The sequence below is a fragment of the Phymastichus coffea genome, unplaced genomic scaffold (genome assembly GCF_024137745.1).
Source record: "Phymastichus coffea isolate CEN01 unplaced genomic scaffold, Cenicafe_Pcof_1.1 PCOF00054, whole genome shotgun sequence".
Classification (NCBI taxonomy): Eukaryota; Metazoa; Arthropoda; class Insecta; order Hymenoptera; family Eulophidae; genus Phymastichus; species Phymastichus coffea.
This window is the reverse complement of record NW_026706865.1, coordinates 283,376-306,617: the sequence shown is the minus strand read 5'-3', so window position 1 is coordinate 306,617 and position 23,242 is coordinate 283,376. Positions and strand designations below refer to the sequence as shown.

The 23,242-nt window shown below is 41.0% G+C and overlaps 1 protein-coding gene across 5 annotated transcripts in view; it reads left to right on the top strand.

The window, feature by feature from the left end:
* LOC131665747 (nuclear pore complex protein DDB_G0274915-like) overlaps window positions 1-23,242 on the top strand; it is a 136,904-nt gene that overhangs the window by 95,641 nt on the left and 18,021 nt on the right. For 3 of the 5 annotated variants that reach the window (XM_058937837.1, XM_058937836.1, XM_058937838.1), the window contains 6 exons: window positions 5,959-6,210; window positions 11,346-11,546; window positions 12,025-12,464; window positions 12,527-12,694; window positions 16,747-16,841; window positions 17,071-17,189. In XM_058937837.1, the coding sequence (XP_058793820.1) occupies window positions 6,063-6,210; window positions 11,346-11,546; window positions 12,025-12,464; window positions 12,527-12,694; window positions 16,747-16,841; window positions 17,071-17,189 (1,171 nt within the window). In that variant the 5' untranslated portion in view covers window positions 5,959-6,062. The remainder of the gene's footprint in view (window positions 1-5,958; window positions 6,211-11,345; window positions 11,547-12,024; window positions 12,465-12,526; window positions 12,695-16,746; window positions 16,842-17,070; window positions 17,190-23,242) is intronic. The other 2 variants (XM_058937839.1, XM_058937840.1) reach the window with 2 other exon arrangements.

Genomic DNA, 23,242 nt, shown 5'->3' with positions numbered 1-23,242 from the left:
GTATATTCGTCGCGACGCTATATCGGCAAACGAGTAGTGTAGTCGAAATGAAATACTAAATGCTCGCTTCTGGCCGAAAAATTGTGTACTTTGACAATGAATATTTTGTTAACTCTACTTTTTTCCAAACGCTTGACGACTTGATGACTGGGACCATTTTGTGAGGTTTCCGTCATGTAGGTCAACCCGTTTGAGCTCCTTGAGCGCTGATGTTAGAGAAATGGGCGTACTTGCAAACATTACCTAATTAAGTGAAACTAGGGACAAAAGAAATCCAAGTGAGTTTTTAAATTCATTAAACTTAATGAGGTGGAAGCAATTTGCCACTTCAATGACATGCACCCACCCTCCTTGCTGTCATTATATTCTTCTGACTTTATTTGACTCTTGATCATCAAAGAGAATGGAAAGAGGGCAGCCCAAATATTAGGCGTTGAAAATAACTTAATAATCGTGAAAAATACTTGCTTCCTTTTGTTAGATGAATATTTTTTATCAAATAAAATACTTGTTTTATGCAAGACACCTGTGCTTTGAACTAGCGTTAAAAAGCTGACAGTAAATTGTGGAAATCTCGAGTAAATCGTGATAAAGAGGTGTCAAAAGAATCTTTTATCATATATAGATACAGCAGCAAAGAGCACATGAACAAAAAAGAAAGAAACAGTACAGAAGTTAAAAGAAACGAAAGAATAAAGAGCTGTAAAAGGGAGTTAAAGAAGGTAAGAGAAAAAAAAGCGAAGGGAAAACAGAACTCGCTTAAAAGAACACAAAGTTTAGCATGTGAATTATAACAATTCATTGGGCATCGATCTGTTAGAATAAATACCACTCAATAAGAACATAAAATAACGACAAGTACTTCCAATAGACTATGTTGATTAATAAGTTTCACATAAAGTACTCGAGTATATATCAAAAATGTCAAAAATTCTATAAAGAGTTAGAAAGTTCGCTCTACGCAATTCCAAAAACGGTCGTCAAAAGTCATACACTTTCGAAGCTGTAACAGACATAGGGCAATTACAAACTCTCACAAAACCTCACACGAGTGTGCGAAAGTTTTTCAACTTGTTAAAATTAATTGATTCAAAAAATTCTCTAACGATTAAACTCTGGACTATTTTTAAAGAGTTTTTAAATCTTTCACCACATTAACTACGTGTCAATTTGAACAATTCTATTCCAATGTGTTAGTATACATCATTGTATATCATTGTATCAATCACTTGTATTTTTTTCTGTTTCTTTAGTTAATTACACTGAATGCCTACATGTAAAACAGTACTACAAACTTGAAGAGAAAGAGAGAGAGAGAGAGAGAGAGAGAGACAGAAGACTATAAGCCTTCCTAGTGCATGGTCTTAGAAAATATTAGCCATTGTGCCAGAGCGTAACTTCTGCTATAATTATGTACTGTGACGTACTAAACTCCATTAACCGTCCATTACTTCAATTCCACTCGCGCTCTCATAGATACAAACTTGGAAATCTATCAACATTCTCACTTTCTTAATAATTTAATGCCATATTTTATCCGTACATACATATACAACGAACTATTTCTTCTCTGAAATATAAACAAATTTTTCTTTAAAATATCTAAAGAAATAATCTATTTCCAAATCTTAATTAGTTAAAGATAGATTATAAGAAAATCTAATATCTAATCGGAGTAACCTGGGAAAATTAGTGTTGGCCGTTTCAATACGATGATGTACAATGATGTATACTAACACATTTGAAACTACAGCCCCGTAAGTGTTTGCAAGTGTGGCAACTACTGCATTAGCTTAGATACCATTAGCGCGGGGCAATGCTACACTGGGAGTACCCGAGGCGCTATACCAAATAGTCCACTGAGATTTAAATCAGCTGATATTGAACTGCAACTCCCACCTCTGTGCATGTGGACACTATTCTGATCAGGGAATTTATGTTTAGCCTTTTAAAATATTTTTGTACATTTTTATAAATTTGTGGAAATTAATGTTCTTCTAATGAATTAAGAAATAATATTTATAAAAAATATTGTGAAAATTAGAAATTTTTATCAGTATATATTATCAATACATAGAAATTTTGTTAATTCTGAAGATTTTTAAATAAAATTCAAATTAAAATAATTTTCAAAGTTTCAGTCTTTCAAAGATTGAGCTTTTATTACTTTTCACATATTTTATTTAATATACTAACCATTTGAGCTCTACTATATGATTAATACGGCATAGTTAAAAAAATAACTGTACGATATCCTGTGCAAACGTGTTTGAGTGGCCATGAACGATGTTAAAATATCTGCAAAATCCCAAAATTTGGGTTTTAAAATTGAGCTCCGATGACTTGTTATAGTTTTTAACTAATCTGAACTTTAATTTTGAGTTTAAATATTATAAAATATATGACAAAGCACCTGCTTATGAAGCAATTTCGTCAGCGGTACCTTAATCTCGCTCTCATGCTCTATAAATCAAGTGTACTAGCTGTCATTCTCAGAATTCGCCTCACTGCTTAATATTTCGTGGCACAAGATAATCCAGTATCGACTTTACCCGTTCGGAATCCAAGCGCAATTCCTCAGCATCCAAACGGTAGCTAAGGAATGTCACGCCTAAACAACCGAATTCGTACTTCTCCACATTGATCTCTAAACCTGCGCCCGCGATCCATGATAACACCTTCTTTAACTAAATCAGATGCGCTAGTGGCTTTGCGACGGTCGAATAAGGCCTTTCGCATACCAGTCAGCGCATTTTGCCCGAATAAATTCTAGCATTTTCGGTGAATATCTGCACATACGAGTTTACACCGGGCGTTCACCCTGTACGTCGATGGCGTGTTAGATCAAAGCTATTTTCCCTTTCAGGTCCCTTGGGACGACACGCTTCACAAATTGGACAATCTGCTTGCGTTGCGATGGCTGCAGAATCGACAACCCTGATACTACGGCTCCCATATGCACGAGCTTCTTATCCGGTTCGAACGGGACAAAATCTCTGGTCTGCGTCTTTTATGCAAACATATACCAATCCTTTTCCCCGTTGACCTATCAGCTCCTAACCCTTTGGTCGGCTCTTATTCCAAATACCGAAATAAGTCCATTCCGAGGATCATACTGTACTACAGTACTTTCTTGTATGTATGCTCCACATCGTCTATCGCTATTGTCAGCTTGAGTATACTCGCGATCTGCAGCGGTATTCCTGAAACCATGTCCCATGGTCGCCGATTCAGCCAAATTCTCCCGAAAGTCTTTCGCGATATTGTAGCCCACTACCGTCACCTACTTACCCGTATTGAACAACGTGCTACACGTTTTCCCTGCAATCATCACGACGAGTAACGGTCGATTCTCTACGGCGTTAATAGCCATGAAATCGGCCAGAAATCCGTACTAGCGAACGGATGGTTGGCTAATGGGGCATTCCGTCGTGCCTTACAGGACCCCACCGGAAGTAGTTGCTAGATTTAGGAATGCAAATATACATTATAAATTAATTACAGGAGCACTCATAGGACCATACAGGAATAAATAGAGAGTCTTAAGGTTACTGGTGCAAGGGTAGCTAAAACTCACCAAAAAAATTCAACGGATTCGGTCAAAGCTTCAGCATATGACAGTTGCCAATAAATTGAAGCTCTTGTACACTTCCACATTTATTTTACTTGTTCAGAAGTACAGCAAACCGTAACAACAATTTAAGGAGTTACCTCCAGAAATAGGATTATTTATCCTAAAACGATTGTATGAAAGGCAAGACGTACGATATTATAGAAGTGAAATGTTTTCAAATACAAGGAATTAAGTAAGTAGAGATCAGAATGAATATTTGGCACACACATATATATGTATATACTTCTTTTAATTATAACTAATAAATTACAACTCATCATAACAACTGAAAACCATGCAAAGCAGAAAAGGGGATAAAAAACCTCGTGGTGAAATCGAAGAAAAAACCGTACAGATCTAATGAAAGAACGATAACTTGTGAATTTAACGTTAGAAATAGGATTGATAGCTTTTTTTGAGATGCAAGACAAGTCGGGGTTTCTTTTTAACCGCCGCTGCCTCAAATTTTTGGCCCACCCGCTCCGGTTTCGCTTTTCCTTTTCCTGTTTTCCATTATTGCTGTTCTCTCTCCCACTCACGCTCACTCTCTCACTTGTCACCCAAGTAGTCCAAAGGTTAGCCATATGCTATCCCGTTTCATTCACGTACGACCTGCAATATTCAGGAGGATCATCTCCCATGCGAGGTCTGTAGCTTACAAGGATTTAACTCCTTGGAGCTAAAATAAGATTTCACGGTCTCGATAACGTCATAATGCGCTCGTGCACGACCATGGACTAGAACTTCGAGCTGGGAGAGAGAAATTAACAAGCTGTTATTTACATTTGGCGTAATCAAAAATACATCGCTCGCGGTTTACATAAATCGTTTATCTTCTAATACTCGGGTTATAAATCAAATATATTGACCGTTCTCGAGAACAGCTGCATTTCTCTGTGCGTATGTTCTGGGTCTGTCGCTTAAGCCTGAAGTTTTGTGCTCCCTTGTTATAGTGCGGATTAATCACGTAATAAGCTTGATAATTAAATCCCTTTGAAAAGTTCTTTGTGTCAATTTCAAGCATAATCTTGGAATACGCGGCTGTGCAAAAACTTTTAAATTCAATTGGCTGCTGCTGCCTACCAGCAAGTTCAAGAACCAAGTTTGTGGTATTCGTTTATGTCAATTAACAGAACGAAACAGCTATGTAAATGTGTCCACGAGGATCGCCAGTAGCCTTTTTATACACACTTGTGTATGTGTGTGTGTGTGTGTGTGTGTGTGACGGGACGATGAACCGTGGAAACGTGTATTTGCCTTCCGCCCTTTATTACTTGGTCTGGGAGGCAATAATCCTAAGGTTTTTGTAGCTTGCGACGCTTTTATGAGCAACGCGTATCCTGTATCTACGCTCAAAGCGTTGAACTGCAAAATGACGCAGTGGCGTTGAGTAGACAAAGCGCAAATGTTATAATGCGAAATAAATGGCATTACTGGCTTTTCGAGAGTGAAAGAGACGGAACTAATGACTGCGTTTTATTATGCTTTGTGACGTTCTTATGTTCACTGGCATTTCTAGTAATGACCGGGTTTTATTCATTGAAACTGGAAAGTTTAGCCTTGTACCGCTCTGTAATAAATTTGGATTAGAGGAGTTTTTACAGAATTTTTTTAATTGAAAAACAAATGAAAAGTTGAAAGCACTTGTTACTTCCACTCTTTCATAAAAGCAGGCTTTGTGTGTTTATCAATCGGCATCGTACGGGATCGGACTTTGACTTTTCTTTGTTGCCCATAACGCAATATTAGCCTAGACCTTCTAACGGTCAAACACCCCGCACATTTGTACACGCAAACACACGCGCCTGCTAGCAGTAGCTTTTACGATCGTTTTAGGGTCAGAGAGTATGGAAGAGTGCTTGTTTGTCGAGCAAATGCCAGGCTCATAGTAGTCAAAATGTATTCGTGCAAGGGACAACAGATGGCCATGTTTCATTGGCTCTTTGGCATTTATATGAAAAATTGAATGACAGACCTACGTTTATAATGAGCAGTGATCTTTGAATGATGAATTTTAACAAATGAAACTGGCGTTAGCTGCGTTTTATCGATTGCGATGTTGGATAATATTGACATTTGCACAATATCGATGGACAACGTAATCGATAAAAGTTACTACTTTGATTCATGATTTTTGCTGATGATATTTTTGATTTGATTGAAAATAAGACTTCTTCCCGCGTTCATCACTAATCGTTTGATCGTCGATAATAGAGCCAAATGAACACCAGCCCGGCTAAACTTTAACTAGCAATTAATTGTAATTTGTGAAAGAATGAATAAACGTGTTTTAAAAATTGAAAAACACTAAAGTGAGCAATTTTATGGCTGGAATTATTTTGCAGGATGAAAACCAACGACGTGACAATGACGGGGAAGAAAGACACGACGGAGGGCTGAACGCCAGTTCTGAAAGAGCTGAGCGCGAATAGCCAAGCAGCAAGTGGAAATGAGTCCGACGCGCTCGCTTAAATTGGGCGCGCTGCTGCTGCTCGCTGCTGCTGCTGCTGCTGCTGCTGCTGCTGCTGCTACAGGTGCTGTTGCTGTTGCTGCTACTGCCCTAATGTCAATCGCAGTCGCCGACAATACCACGTCAGGTTAGAAACTTTGAGACTCTCTCTGCCTCTGCCGGCAATATTATTAGAGCTTTGACCAAGTGCCAATTATATCGAGTACGCTGGGCGTTTGCGAATCAATTTCACGCAAATTTCGACGCGGTCAGTTTCATCGTAGGTTTACAGTTATGCCAATTCACTATTACTACTGTCGAATCAATCTGTTAGATTTCTATTGGCCGCAAGTCAAAAGGTTTGTCTGCTGCGTCTAAGGAAGGCACTGCCGTTGTTGTTCGTAGCAGAATATGCGAGGTCTACTTTGAATTTCTAATTTCGATGTAGAACAACGTGCAGTGTACAATATAATGAAGATGCCTGCGTGGAATCGAGTTATTATCTTTTATAGGGCAATTACTTTTCTCATTTTCAGCAACAGCCGCGAGCAATGAAACGCGACTCTCGTAAATGTTCGCGCTCGGCAGTCTTACGCCGACAAAATAACATTGACGATGCGCTGCTGTGCTTCAACGAGAAATTCCGAGATATCATAGCTCCAAGCACAACCGTCTCAGATACATCCAAATGAAAGGTCTAATTTGTTTATAATCGCGCGCTGAAATTGGCCGCAATGGCCATACACGGACACGAGCAAAGAACAAAGGAGTGTGCGGTCTCAAGCTAGGTGGCAATCGATGCGCCGCGGTAGCACGTTTGCAGCGGAATTGCTTTCGTCGGGTCAGTATTCGACCATCCGCCCACTCGGTGGCTGTCAGTGCGAGCGCGCGAGCGCGCGAGCTCGCCAATATCCACTTGTGCAAACAGGATCGGCCGTAAATATCACATTTTACATGAGCGCTTACTAACGAGAACAACGGAAATGAGGCCGAGACCAATTGCTCAGCTGACTGGTACGCCAATGCTCATTTTCCTTGGCTATTCTTTGGCATCTGGTATTTTTACTGCTTACTTTGCGAATAATCAAACTGCAGTGTAACGAGAACTTGTTGCGAATGGTCATTTCGGAAACAGCCTTGGTCACTTCAACTATTTTTGACACGTGGCAGTACGCTACACTCTTTAAGCACTCGGTCTGATCAACGACAGATGATATGTTATTCTCGCATTTATTTTTTATGCTTTTCTAAAACTCCATTTCAAGCAATTACAACTTGTAAATGTTTGATCCTCTCTCACATATAAGCATTGTTTACGTTCCACCAGCCATGAACATATCTGATCGCGCACCGTGTAAATTTGTAGAATTTGCAATTCCAATGGCTTGCACCAACAGAGGAAAAAACAATCTCGTTTTTCCAAACAGCCGAATTCCAATTTAAAATCATTTGTACGGAAACAAAGCGGTAAGCGGGAAAGAGAAAAAAGGATGAATTCATTTTCGTTATAGAGTTGAAAGTTGACCAAATAAAGCTAGGCTGGCTGAGAAAAATGGAAGCACAAAGTATGAAGGATCGTGACATGAGAAAATGGCTGGAATATGCAATGCAACGAGAGGGAGGGAGGGAAGCACGTGATCGTAGATATGAAGACGGAGGGAGTGTGTTAGCCGCGAAATAGGATCAGCGTCGCTCGCTTGCGAACGCACAAGCGCAAAAGGCAGCATCCTAAGTTGGATGGAAGAAACGTGCCGAGGAGAGCTGAAAAAGACGAAAAGACGACTGTCGCGCCTTGTCGGGGATTCATCTTTTGCGGATTGCGCTGCCTCTAAATGGCAGATTTGGCAGCTGCGTTCTTGCTTGTGGTGCCCGATGTTGAGGTCTATAAAGCTTGTTTTCCTATTTCGGACATTGATCTTTTTAGGTTTCTACGAGCTGTTTCATTTCATTGGATTGTCCAAGATAGATTATTCAAGTTGAATGCTGCCCGCGCGTTCCTTTCTAGACGAATCGATGGATTTATTTCCTCGAGTCATTGTTCCGTCATCAATAAATAGGTATTTGCTGGGCGAAATAAAATCCAGAGAAAGAATTATTTGGAGTTGTACGTAGTCGATTGAGCGTCGCAAAGGTCAAGTTCAAAAGCGAAAAGTCAAGAGAAAGGGAAAAACAAATGAATTGGGTGCATTGATTAAACAGAGCTCGCGTTAGAACGAGTTGTATGGAAATCGCGCGGGCGAGCAAGCGTATAAAAGAAAAAGATAAGAGAAGAGAAGGTGGCTGGAACAATCGAAGGAGAAAGCCCGTTCGGCTTGTCCGGCCCGTCCGGCCCGTCCGGCCCGTCCAGCCTGTCCGCTCGTAATCGGCGCGATTGGCCGCGGAAAAGAAATAAAAGCGAGAGATTTGTAGAGGGGTTGCGCGGCGCTCTCGGCGCACTCGAGTGAAAGTTATATAAGACTCTTAAAAGCCCAGCAAAGAGCCAGCTCGAGTAATGCGGCTGAAAGGCTATGGACGATGAATCGTATTTCAACTCGGCTGCGTGTATTCAACGATCGAGTTAAGCAGTGCGATTTTGAGCGGACAATATTGATGGTCATGCAATAAAATCACACTGGATCAAGTGTCATTAGTGAACATTTTGACAATCTCTGCGCATCGCTTGCCATTGGTAGAAAAAGTCTTTGCACATGGTCATTGCTGCTGAATGTCGTTATTAAGGAGATTCCATACTGATGTAAGCTGCAAAACGCAAGTTGGAGTTTGCAGAATCAGTGCTCCCATGCTTGCAAGTGAATAAAATTAATAAAATTCAGTAGTGCACACAGACGCACGCGCACACACACACAATGTCCATAAGTAGCGCTGGCGCAAAAATCAAGCGAAAATAAGATGAGTGCGAAGCCGTGAGCATTACTCCTTGCTGTATCGCACATCTAGAAGAGCCTTGGGGCGGTACACCACTTTCCACTCTTCGACTTATGTGCACAACCCTTCGCTCTTAACTTTTATCGATCCGACTACTCAAATACGTGGACGCAGCCGCGAACCTTTGGGAAACGAACGGGGGGCTTCCGTATTATATCCTCTTATGTACAATGGGTCATTTACGAAATTTACAAGTTCTTTTTCAAATGCACTCTACGAAATGTATCTTTCGTTATTCACTATTTGTCCAAAACATTACTTCACTACTTGCACACGTGAATTTCGGTGACCGAATTTACATTGTTAGTAGAGCAAACATTGCAGTTTAAGCGTTTATTGCCTATATGTAGAGTTACACAGATGCAATGCCCAAGGAAATCACGAGGAAAAAGTATTAATTCTCTATCATCGCGTTAAGTTTGGATTGAAATTGCAAATAGTGAAATGAGCCACGTAGTAAAAGACAGAAAGTAGGGGGTATGGTTTCTGTATGGCTCACGTCGTAGCTGCTGTGTTAATTAAGACAATTAAGATCCACATGTTTATAAGGTGGAGAGTATATAAACGACGTAGTCATTTGTGGTTTAGAGTGTAGACTGACTATACTTACGTTACGCTATTAGCGTAGTTTTTTGGTTGCTTAACAAATAATTGGAAAGCTCATACCATATGATACAACAGAGCAGCGTACACTTGTTGTTAATGAGCAAAGCAGAAAAGCCTCAAACTATTCGCTGCTCAATTGCAAATCGGCTTGATAAGAAGATAAGCACGTGCGCGTCTGCCACGACACGATAAAGAAAGAGAAGAGGAAACGTAAGAGGCGCATCGTCTAGACGTAATTTCCTTCAATTCTGCCGGCGGCGTGCTGTGCTGCAACGCACGCTCACTTCCAAATCAGTTTGCGGCAAGTGGAATCTCGGTGCGGGACGGAGTTTCGCCGCGCCACCGGCGCCACCGCCGAGGGAATATGACTGGTGCAGCTGCGCAGATGCATGGGATTTTACTACATGCAGCGCGCGCGACTCGGGGATTAACTTATTTGTAGGTGGAGAGAAAGAGAGAGAGAGCGACGTAGAGAACTTTACGCTGCTCTGGATTTCGAGTTATGACTTTTCTCTCACGCCCACGTACAGCTGCATTTTCAAACGAGATTGTTTCTCAGGCTCTGTCGGCCGTGAGATTAGCTTGGCTTGTACACATTTACGCAGCAAGCATTTCCACGAGACCGACAGATTTTCCTATTTATTTTTTCTTCGTACGTTCTTTACAACATGTTCGTTCACGTTTACGTATGCGTATTGGTATGAGTTTGGACCAGCAATCCGAGAATGTAATTGATAATTTACTCGATGAATCGCGAAGCACGCGGACGCACCAGACAGAAAAGAGGCTGCGCGCCCAAGCCAGCCGAATAATAAATACGCTCGGACAACGGCGAGGTGGCGCCGACGCATCGGAGGAACCCCTATACAAAACGGGCCTGCAGCACGTGCGATACCTACACGATTGGTACTGCTCTCGAGATTTCGATCGATCCGACGCCTGCAATCAGATGCGATTAAATATCTGTCTTGCGGAGGGAAAAAAGAAAGAGAGTTGAGGATAAAATTGGAAAATCGGCATTGTTTTAGACTGCCGTCTGACTCGATTGGACTTCTCGCTCCATTTTCCTCCGCGCATTTTCCTCGCAACCAGTCACTTTGCGTTAGGTTAATACCGCATCAGCGCTCTTCCCATGGTAGCTTTGTACCGTGTTTGCTTCGTAATAAAAATCATATTCTTCAACGTCATTTTTACTTCTGCTCAATCTCACCCGCTTTTCACGCACTTCCATTCAAGATTTTAACAACGATCTCGTATGAATAGTCATTGCAATCGATAAATGCTTGTTCAATCAAACTCAATGTGGGTAAATTTTGGGCCTCGATTTCCGCAAGAGCTCTTCGCATCTTGCTACAATCTTACTTGCACGGAACAACCCTAGGAAATTCTGATCTGAAAAGTCGCGCACGCAATACGCGTAGTTCGATATTTATGAGACGTCTACTTTTGCCGCACCGTGTGCCACGGGCTCTTCTTCTTTTATTCCGACCTTCGTAAAAACATACACAAGGCACTGATCGATGTGCTTGCGCACATCTCTTCCTTCAATTATTACATGTACTATTTCAAAATGTAATTTAATACTCAACAGCTTGGCTCACATTAGCTCATAGGCACTGAGCCCACGTGCAACCGTCTCAGATCAGTGCTTCAAAGCTCGATTAACGTCGACATTTCATTCGATACTCTAAAGTCTCCTTAAGCGCTGACTATCAAAGACTGATCATCGAATTCCTTTGGGAATGTTCACAGGCAGTACTACGATGAGGCAAGTTACGGCCGGAATTACCGCAACAAGCAGCAGCAGTAGTAGCCTAACGACAAGTACGACGCTAGCATTGACTCATCTAAGGACGGAGATCCCTACGGAAGCGACTGGCAGAAACGTCGCTAGTGCCGCTGCTAGCCGCTCGAGCAGTGATCCGGAGATTACCACAATAGCTACTTCGACCGGTAAGTCGCAAGTTTACCCCGCTTCTCTCTGCTCTGTGTGTTGATGCGCACACATGCAGTTCTATACATCGGCGCTTACAACTTGATTATAGCCTTGCTTTTGACATTTCGTTGGACTTGCTCGCTGGCTCGCTTTGATTGGACCAATCGGTCAATTTCTGGGTTAAACATTTTGCCCAGGCGCAGAGTTTTCGTTGGGCAAATTTCTTACTACGTCGAGAATTCTTCGCGAAGCTGGCATGGAACGAAAGAGAAAGTTGATTTTCAGCTGGAAAGAGAGCGCGACTAAGAGGCAAACATCGCAGCTAATCTAAAATACAATCATCGCGAAGCGACAAAGTCCTGCGAAACGATCAATCTCTCCTCGAGGCGAGAGTAGGAACAAGCGATTCATCCACGTCGCGTCGTCACGTCCGACGATTCGTTCAGCCCATATCACTCGAGCGAGAAGCTGAACGTTGCCGATTGTGTCTTCCAGTTTTAGCAACAGCGAGCAGCTCGATCGCCAATGGGACAAGCGATTCGCCGCCATCGAATACAACCGAGCTCACGACCACAACGCCAATCTTACCGCGACAAGAGAAACTCGTAGGCCTCATCATTGACAACACGACGACGACGACGACGACGACGACGACGACGATGACGACGACGACGACGACGACGACGACTACCTCGAGGAGCGGCGCTGCTGAGAATTCCCTCGAAGAAAACGAGGAAAACACCGAGGGATCAGTCGAGGACTTGCCCGCTTCTAATTGGAGGCTGACGGATGATCTGCGGACGAGCACTAGCGTAGCGACCATCACGCAGACTGTGCTACTTGGTAAAAGTGTCAGTTCGTTAAAGTCGTCCAAAAACGAACTCGTTCCTGACGGCCCGAGAGAGGTCAAAGTCACGCATAAAATTAATCAGCTGGTAAGTGTGAAAAGAATCTGTTGAATGCCCGCATATATGTGCAATACCGACTTGTGTAATAGGGTACAATGGAATTACAGAATCAGGGATACTTTGGCGGTATACTTGGCTCGGTGCTGGGCAAGTATTCGCCGTACTTCGAGGACGGTCAGCAGGAAATTAACGTGACCGCACGCATCGGCAGCACGGTCATGCTCGACTGTATGATCGGCATGCTTGGCAATAAGACGGTAAGTTTAATGTGCCTTCGTCTCTATACGTGTGCGTTGATGTACACTGCCTCATCGAGCACTATACCTACATCAGCATACATACAGACGCTTGATACAGCGTAGGACAACAGCTTGCCAATTGAGTTTGTAAAGTCAAATTTGTCGTGACCAGATATGTTGTGTAGTTCAAGTTTGAGGAATAGTTGAGATAAGATAAAGTGCCTGTGTGAATTTCATGCGCTTCGTTAGACTAAGCCTCGCTTGCTTTGCAACTTGCACGATAAATAAGGAGCTGATGGACATCCCCATTTACAGCACTCTACATTCATTTGCGCATTTTCGAAAAGTTAAATTTAAGTATTACAAAGATTCAAAAGTAGCCTCGATTTCAAGCAAAGAGAAACGTGTACTGAATTAGTTGCAAGGCGGATCTACACCTTTTTTGCGACTATTTTACAACCAATGCAATCCGCCGACAATATGTAACTTCACGAAGATATCGAAAACTCGTAAAATTGAATTTGAACAAGTCAAACAGCCCCCCCCCTCTCCCTCCCGAGAAACAGCGAAGCGGGCGTACAAAACTCATAGAAAATGCTATCGAGGTAGGCGATGCGATCACTTCCACCTTGCGCATCCTGCTGTCTTGAATATCTCCACGGGTGAATAGTCCGAGAGATCGCATTGCCGTATATCTCGCTCGTGTCAATGCGTGAAACTTGAGAGAACGAACAGCCGACAAGAATACAAGCTTTTGTGAATGATGTGCATAATGAATATTTTACGCTGTCTTGACTTTGCCACGGTGGCCTATTTATCTCTCTGTTTGATGGAAAGTCTAAATTGATAATAACTTTGACATAACTTGGATGTAACGAGTTTTCCCAATTTCTTTGGTCACTTGATAGCTTTGAACATTTCGTAAACTGAAACTTGCTTATAATTATTTCTGATTGCAACTCTGTATTTTTTTGCAAAGTTTTTACATTGTTGAAAGTTGTCCGATTTATAATTATATTATATTACCTTTCTCGACTCATTCGCATTAACTCTTACGAGAGTAAAAAGTAAGCATTCCAGCTTATAAAGTACGAAGATTGGATTGCTAACAATCATTTTTTCAATTGAAATATTAACTCTTGACGCGTTGTAGCTCAGGCAGTTCGCTTTCATTCAATCGTGATATAAGTCAGCATCAATGCACATTTTACTCATCAATGTCGGTGAATGTTTATAACAATCGTGATAGTCTGCAGCGGAATAAGCGGTTATTGAAATCATGGTTTACGAGCGTCCCAAACGTCTGACGGATTACCGTCTCCTGTTTTTCATCTGTTTTTCCAAGTAGCTTCTCGAATATGCGTTTATCCAAGCGTAAATTTTCCAATTTATCAATTATAAACGATACTGGACCGTAGCTTTTTTATATTTCGGTGAAAAAACTGCCTATTGGATAACCATATGAGAAATTTCAAATTTAGCAGCTTTTAATTTCAGACAATTGTCACGTAACACCACTTACTAATCTATTTTTATGCAAGTTCTTTATTCGAGCCCTGTTATACCCTGAATTTCCCACAAAAGAATTATTAACAATAAGAGGTCGGAAAATAAGCTGGCATAACACTTCCTACGACGATCAATAAAGCTAAGAGAGATAGAGCAATGCAGATGCCTTCAATGCATCCCTTCCTTGGAAAAATCTTACGAAAAAGTGTAAGTACCCAGGAGGTTTGCGCGACTCTCGCAAGAGAAAGCGGCGTGGGCCGTTGCATCGCGTGACCTTATTTCCACAGCATCGTCGCGCGCCATCTCGGTATGAAGTCGAGTAGTAGTAGCACGAGCGCGCGCTTTTGTGCTAGCGGGCGAATGGAATTGTTCTCGGGTACGACACAAGAACTCGAGGATCCAATTCGAAAGAAGCGAACTTATACCGCGCTTGGGTATCTTTAGATGCCGGGTATCGATCAATAATGCATCGGATTTCCTATGCAGGCAACAGGACTGGGGATAAAAATAATTTTTGTATATACCATCATTCCCCCCGAATATGTACACTTGTTTTACTGTAGAATTTAGGAGGAAGATGTTTGCATGCAAAAGTCAGCGGTGACTTACTGGCTGTCTAAATCAACTGTAAATTTGTGCGAAACTTCCTCACTCTCTTTTCTTCTGCTTTATTATTTGAAAAGCTCTAGTTTATTTAGGTGTTTGTAAAACTTTTGAGAGCGCTAATGTTTTATTCAGAGTTTGTTAAAATTAACAACAAAAATACATTTTTACGTATTGAAAAGAACTTCCGTAGGGTAGTTTTGGAATTGATGGAAATAAACTTCGAGTTCAGTTTCCAGACAGACGAGTGTTTTTCATAAAATGAAACACGTAAGGAAAATGCTAGAAATAAAATAATTTTATACAGAGTTTTCAATTTTCTTTTTATTCGATTTACAGAATTTTTAAATGAATTCATAAAAATTAATGAAAATACTTGACACATAATTGCTTAGAAAAATAAAAATTGTTATTTGTAAGAAAACTGAAAATGAGAAGCAATGAGAGAAATTTTTCATGTGATTTGATACATTATTATAAAACGATGTTGAAGTTAGCAAAACTTGGTTATTGCAGCTAAGTGTACTTTCACATTCAAAAGTTCGAATCACTCGAAAAAACTTAACTACCTCGTTTTTACTGCTAATGCGTTTCCAACTGCTATTAGTATTTTCCTCGCGGACAAAAGCTTGATCCCGTGATTAAGCTTCCCATGACCAATGGCTATTCCTTGACAAAAGGAACGAATAGTATTGGTTTGTTCGAAAGTAAAACAATGAGAGAAACAGATGCCTGTCATAAATGAAATATGAGATTGCAGTCGAAAACACGCATATGATTATAGGTACAAAATGCGTGCGAATTTTCCATGGTGCGGAAAAACGCGAGCTGCGTATTGTTAAGACAGTGTGGAAACTTTGGCTTGAGGTTGAAAGATGCTCTCGAACGGCCATGAGTTATCTTAATTTTGCTATTAGAACGATATCGATGTATTAAATTCAGCTATAGTTAAAATATGGAAGAGTCTATTTGTCATAGATACCCATGGACGCTAATGATTGAATGATTGTCTGGTATCGAATTGAGTTCAACAACAGTGGCTCGAAGCAATGTGAAACTTAGTAATGTAAGCCAATGTATCTCGCTGCAGCGCAGAATACTCTTTAGACGCGTGATATTGGCCCTCTGTCATTCACTGACCGAAGCACGCACGCGCACAACGGCTAATGAAAGAGATAATAAGAAGCCTGCGAGACGAAACTCGGACACGCATGAAATCCATCAATTATACCGCGTACAACGACAAACAACTATTAGCTATAGCCACTTCTCGGAAGAATCAGCATTTACTTTAATGTCTATTCCCATTGTTCTATTCATTCTATTGAAGATCTTCTGTAACTACCAAAATATTTATATCAAAATTATGAATCGGAAACAAGTCGTCAACAATTAAAATGAATGTTATATCTGATTAAAATGGTTGCGCTAATACAATTATTGGATTTTATAAATGACGAATAAATTGAAATGCAATCACTTTCTAGAGGAACAATTCGACAATTAAAAAAGAAAAACGATTTGAACTATTCGATATCCCTCGTAGATCGAAAATACAAAGCCTTCGATGATTTGAAAATACCCCAATTCGTCAGTTGACGCTCGAAATCATCCCGACTATTCTGATCACTTCTAGCTACTAACGCGGATACTTTTCAATGAAAAAATTCTGAAAAATAGCGCTAAGGCAAAATTTATTCCTTGCTATACCTTACCACTTTCCACTCGATGGACATTGCTGAAATACAGAATATCGACAAGCCGCTGCTGGTTTTGAAATATTTGTAATAAGTCGAGATGCAGTCGAGGGACAAATATTTCAAAATGCCAAATGTATCGGGAGAATGCGAAATGACCTTTCTGCCAGACAGCGTATTCATGAATCGTCTATATTGGTGGAAATCTGCGGAGAAGTTGCGCCTAGATTTCTGATTTTTCCATTACTCTTTGCTTTCCAGGTAACGTGGTCCTACCGCAGTAATGACGTATTTCGACTGCTCACAGTCGGACGCAATGCCTACAGCGTTGACGCTAGAATTAGTCTGCATTTCAAGTAAGTCAATTGATTGATTTCAAATATACACGTAGAAAAACCGTATTTCGTTTTGACGTTTCATCAATACATGAGTTTGCTGTACGAAAGTTGAATCAAAGATCATTTTTCAAAACTTGCACTTGTTATAAAATGCTCAATCTACTCTCTGGACTTTTTTCAATGGCAGACACATGAAACTCTTGAGAAAAATTGATACGAGACGATCTCAGGGAATGCATTTTTCCAGATATCCAACGAATTGGAGACTAAGAATCCAATACGCGACTCCGCGTGATTCCGGATTGTATGAGTGCCAAGTGGCGACTTATCCACCTTTGGTGAAGAAAATTCACCTGCTTATAACCGGTAAGTTGACTGACTCTATCTTTACCAGCCGCTTGTTCATTTCCATTCCCATCTGTAAATAATCTAACAAATTTCGATTTAATAGTAGGCGTGCAAAAGCTATATGAGCTTATATGTATGATTAAGTAACATTCCTTATTGGTTTCGAAATCGCTTTCGTTATGACTACTACTTATACTCGTATATACAGCACATGACTGAATGAATCAGTCGAACCAACAGTGAATATTGAAGTTGACTGATAATTGGAAATAATTTAAATGTGATTTGCTATGAGAAATTACTTTATAGCAGCGAATCTAATACAAATTTAATAGAAAATTTTAAGAGCCTTACCAATAAATTGAAACAAATGAAACGATCGATGGAGAAAAATAAAAGCGTAATTCCATCCGAAGTAAGAAGAACAAACTGTAAGGCGGATTGAAGACATTGGTATTTTGCCAATGGGTCAAAAAGAAAAGTTGTCGTAAAGAAAATGTAGCAGGAGATCGTACCTCGCCAATTTCCCGTCTTAGCGGAAAAGACTTTGTCCCTTGGCGTCCGCTTAATTTCATTGCGAACCACCTAGATTCCTTTATATCCGAAATTCGATTTGGCCGTTATCTTAAAAAATATATTTTGCACGTGTATCAATGAAACCAATCTTGTGCAGCTCTGCCTCGAGAGCATTTCTATTATTGTCGGGTTGCAAGAAATAGACTAGATTTACTTGGCTGGATTTATATTGATCATATCAACAATGAAACAAGATGAAGTTTGTTCTATTATTGTCGATGTTATAAAAGTTGTATAAAAACGCAGTTAACAAACTTTTGGTCACTTGCGCGCCTAGAAAATTGGTTTTTGATGTATCGATTAGTTTTTACAATAATGGACAATATTTCTGAATCGTCAAACGACGAGCCAAAGACCGATCATTTCACTCTTAAGATCAGTGGAGACAGGATATGTGAACAATAATTTTCAGAAATCACTCAATAGTTGGCGATGAAGAAAATACAAATGGGAAATGAAAAGCCAAGGTATACAAGCAGCGCCCTTTCATAATTGATAGGCATACTTTTGGCTGCTGCTGTAGCTCGTTCAAAAGCGTTAAGTGCACCCCTATCTCGATTTCTCAAGTCTGCACGTATACATATGCGATCGAGGGTCTCGTTGAGGTCCATAAAGGATAGAAAAGCATTTCTTTTAGCTTTTTGCGTGCGAAGGAGTCGTAGTTCCACGGCTGGGTAATTCGATCCGCAAGACAGAAGCATCGCCGCTGTGGGTATAAAAGCCACACGGAGCGCAAGTCTATTCCTTTGACTCTCTGTATAGATTTGTCAGGAACAGGTTGGAACAAGAGAAGTCACTTGAGTTTTACTCTAAAGCTCGATTTTTAACTATATAAGCTAACCGATAGGTTCAAGTGTGCGCGCGTATTCACTCATAAGTTTCCTTTTCCCGCTTTTCCGGCTCATCATCAGGCAACTCTGTCTTGTCGCGCGGCTCGCTGAGCGGCCGCGGGACAGCCCTTGCGTTAAACCCAAGCCGTATGACCTCCCATGGCTTACGATGAAGCGATTGAAGCCATGGAGAGAACGTTGTATTGGTTGGGAAAAATAATTGAAAGACGGCAACTCTAGGTAGCTCTAGGTAGCCCAGAACGTGCGTTAAACTAAAAACGACACTGATCATTTCGACAGAAGAATGAGAGCTCGCTTAGATTTGATCATGCTGTGAGACGCTAGAATGGACAGCACGCGATATTCTATGCGCTAATCGGCGCAACGTGTCGACTGATGTTTTCGCATCTGCCGACCGACACAAGAAGATTGATAAGCGCAGCAGCAGTAGCGAGAGTACGTGAGCTCTCTTTGCCTTTACGACCTAGATTAAAAGCTTTCGCGGATGTGCGTGCGATTTCGAGCGTACTTTTTTTGGAGGACTGTTTTGTGTTTTACGCGAGGAGTGATTGGAGAGGACGGAAATGCGGAGTGAGTGAGTACTGTTGAGGGTGAGCTTTGTGGCCAAGGTGCGCGCAGTTTCGAGACCTACTTTCCGCGCGGGTGGCTTTTTTCCAAGTTTCAAACAGAACCGCGCGCTCACTTATTAGACGTCATTTCCGTTTTAACGATGCCTGTCTTTTCTTCTAATTCTATGGATCTATTCGCGCAAATTTGAAAGAGCGAGCAAATGAAGCACGCAACGACAAATCATACGAGTAGCACAATGCAATCTATATAATCTTCACGATTGGAAAGTCATATAACGAGACAAATCGATGCTATTGGTAATGCATAATGAGCGCTTTATTTGTCAAAGAGATACCTTCAAAATTGAACAAATCAGAAATTCCCATTGCCAATTGCTACAATATAAAATCGAAGCGTCCAATTGATCGCGCTAATTGATCATCGTAGTAGCGTGGGTGTGCATGGGATATGCGTGTGTACGCGACTATAGCGCCCCAATGGTAGCCTGCGTGGAAAAGCCGCTGGTCGTTAGGGAGACCTTCAGTGTTTCGAGGACCGCCTGCCCGTCAGCATGAGTCAGCGAGCCAATCGATTTATTCCGAGCTTTCTTCTCACCGCAACTCGGCGTTCAAAGTCGCACAGTAGATAGACGAAGAAGCTCGGCAGCAATCGCTAAAGTACGAGCTAGCTAGCTAGCTGCAGATGGGAGTTGGAAGACAAACTGAAAGTCATCGAAATGTCGAGAGAATAGAAAGAAGCCAAGAAATAGTAGAAGAGTATAGCCGAGTGCAGTATCCGCGCGGATGATAGCTTGTGTGCCGTTGCTTTAAAGTAGGTCGAATCTTGAATGGCAAAAGACAGACAGACAGACAGACAGAGAGAAGGAGCAAGTTTGCAACTAGTCGCTAGCCAGCTCGCGGACAGACAGACCAACAGAACAGCCAACCGCAATGCTACGTGATTCGTCTTCTATCTCCAACTCACGTAACACCAATATCCTTGCCCTCTCGATCTATATATAGCAGTTCATACTTCCACTTGAATCTTGAGTGAAATTCGACCTTATATATGTAGGCGCGAGTCCAGGCAGAGATCTGAAGAAAGACAGACATCAGCCGATAATTGTAGTAGTTGCGGATGGCGATCGCGTACGCGCTTACCCTACCTAGCTCTACCCTGGACTTCTATTGATACACCTTCGCTAGATACCAAAGAACACATAGGAACTGACTTATTGCTTGATTATTCCGAAATTGAATATCGAGCTGAAATAATTACGCCTTCACTCGTTATTAGCTAGGGTTTATTCAATTTTCATTCTGCCAATTGCCTTTGTCCAAGAAATTTATTGCCGCATCCATTTTCTCTCCCCTGATACATGAGAACAACGTCAATGTTATTTCTTCTCGCCAGCTGTACATAGCAACAAAAGTGTCCTCGAGTCGTCCTTGTGATTAATCAACATGTGCGCATCGCTAGGTCCTCCTCTCGATTAATTTATCGATCAGTTCGCGCAGTCCCAGTCTCGCGTTTTTCCCGGACATTCTAATACATATACATATATCTTCAAACGTATAGCTATTTATCCCAGACTCTGATTTGCTGCCGCGTACTGCGCAATAGAGATAGCAAGAGTCCTGGAGGAGATTTGCTCAGCCACACGGAAAAATAGATGGCATTGGCCTGGTGATGATAGCTTTAGCGTGAAAAGCTCAAACGTGCAAGCTTAGAGAAACTTTATCGAGAGAAAAGCTTGCGTTACATTCTTGGCATTTATCAGAAGAACGACTTACTGAACGTCCAAGCTATCATTCAACAAAAAAACTTTGACGTTGCAACTTTTCACGAGCTTTCGATGCGATATGTGTTGTAAATTTCAGTCAAGTATCATTTTCTGCTACAAAAGAAATCGTCACTCATCGGAACGCTCAAGGTACGAGATTAATTTTCTTTTCTCGGCCCGCGCAATGTTTTCATATCTTGCCCTCCCCCCCTCCCCCATTTGTCCGAAGCATTTATTGGTGAAAAATTACCGTCGGCTAGAGAGAACTACACCGCACGCCATTTTTATTAGTATTTTGCGTAAAGCTTTGTGCACGTGAACTCCTTTACGATCCTGGCCGCTTGGATTAGACTGGCACTCGTAAAAACGTAATAAGATGTTGCGCCAAGCAAAATGCCTTATGTAGTATACGTGAAATTTAAACGTGCCAACTCTAAATCTTTCGCTCGAGGTGGTAAACCTCTAAAGATTTCATTAAAGAGTGCAAGCTCAACGTAAACGATTTTTTTGGAATAGCTCGGTAAGTCTTAAAAAAAGGATAAATCAGCTAAGAATTCTAAGCACTACACTCTTTTCCTCTTCCGCGTGGCAATGCGATCGTAGTTTTAAATTACGGAGTAATAAACGTAACTATAATTTTCAGCGAGCGCTCTTAATTAAAATTAATGATGCTATTACATTGCGAGCGCGACGATAAACGTATGAAGTATCTCGAGGCAAAAAGTGAATCTTTCTAATATTTTTCCAGAGGTGCAATTAAATTATTTTTTGGTAGTAGGAGAAAAAAAATCTGAGAGGGAATCTAAGTAGGTATCTCGCTATATCCTATTTAAAGAATATAAGCTCTTCTGGAGCTATTCGTCTCAAAGGCGAGAGAGAGAGAGAGAGAGAGAGAGAGAGAGAGAGAGAGAGAGAGAGACTAGAAAAAAAAAAGAAAGAAAGAAAGCAGCAGCAGCAGTAGTAGCGGGCGATATGGCAAAAGAGGATTACTAATATATACCCGACACACCGGCGCTTCCCTTTTGCGCATCCTCTTTATCCACGAAGTGCAGTCGTGGCTTATTAAATTCTCCGCGTGCCGCGAACGGAGAAAAGGAGAAAGATAGAAAAGAGATTCGGAGCATCAGGCGAACAACGCAACGATTCGATGATGATAAACCAAGATAAAGTACGAGTTTCCTTTCAGTGATTGTCTTTCAAGGGTTCTTCTTTAATCTTTTTGTCCAAGGCAGAATAAGCTAATTAATGCTATATTAATAAATGCAGTTTCACTTTGTGCCCGCCTATGTTCAACTGTATTGACAAGAAAAGGAATGAAAAAATAAATAAGTTATTGAAAAGAAAGCTAACTAGGCAACCGAAGCTCAAATCCAATTGAGGCCAAAAGGAACTTGTGAATAACAAGAACAACGAGGATTCGCTTCCGATGAAGGCGTGTATTTCGCAAGACAGCTAAGAGAATTGCAAGTTGATCGCATGAAAAATCACAAGCCAAATCGGTCAATTATGTCGCTTTCCTCATTGATGAATCAATCATCACGAATCACTTGTCCAGTCAATTGAAGTGGCTCCATAACCATCGGAAAATCAGAACTGATTTATAGTAGTTTTTCGTTTTTCTTTACTTTAACGGAGCGTGAATGGATAATTAGGTTGCGGTAAGCGACTCGCCGTTCCTCATGCCTACATTCCATTGACGAATTCCTCTATTTCTCACTGTATATTTCTTTCCAATTTATGTTTTTCACTTAGAAATTTCAATGTATTTCTTTACTGGTAGTTACATTGCCACACAGCAACATAAAATCTACGTATTATAATCGAATTGAAGTTTTACCTATATTGCAGATAATGAGTCTCACAGTAATTATGATACCTGATAAAAATCAAGCCGTTGTTATTTCGGAAAATAAAATACGAAGCTGCGTAGATTTCTCAAAAAATCCAAATGACCAAATCGATGTTGATTAGCCCCCCTTGTTCTCTTGCTTACGTTGAAATGCAACCGAGATAAAAACTTCAGGTGAAGGAGCTAAGAGAACGCAGTTGGAGTGCATAACAGATGCAAGTTTTCCACTTCGCATGGAAACCGTTGGTTTAGTAGATCAATAAAAAAATCCATGATATTTGCATAGAGTTACGACACTCTTACAGATACTAACCATTTTGAATTTTCATTGTGCAAGTCGTCGTTTCTTAAATACACAAATAATAGACTATTGTGGCTACGAAGATTCCGAAGAATGTGTAATGAACAGTTTTCGTGAAAATCGATGATAATGTATCGAGCTTGAGCGATCCCCGACAATGCT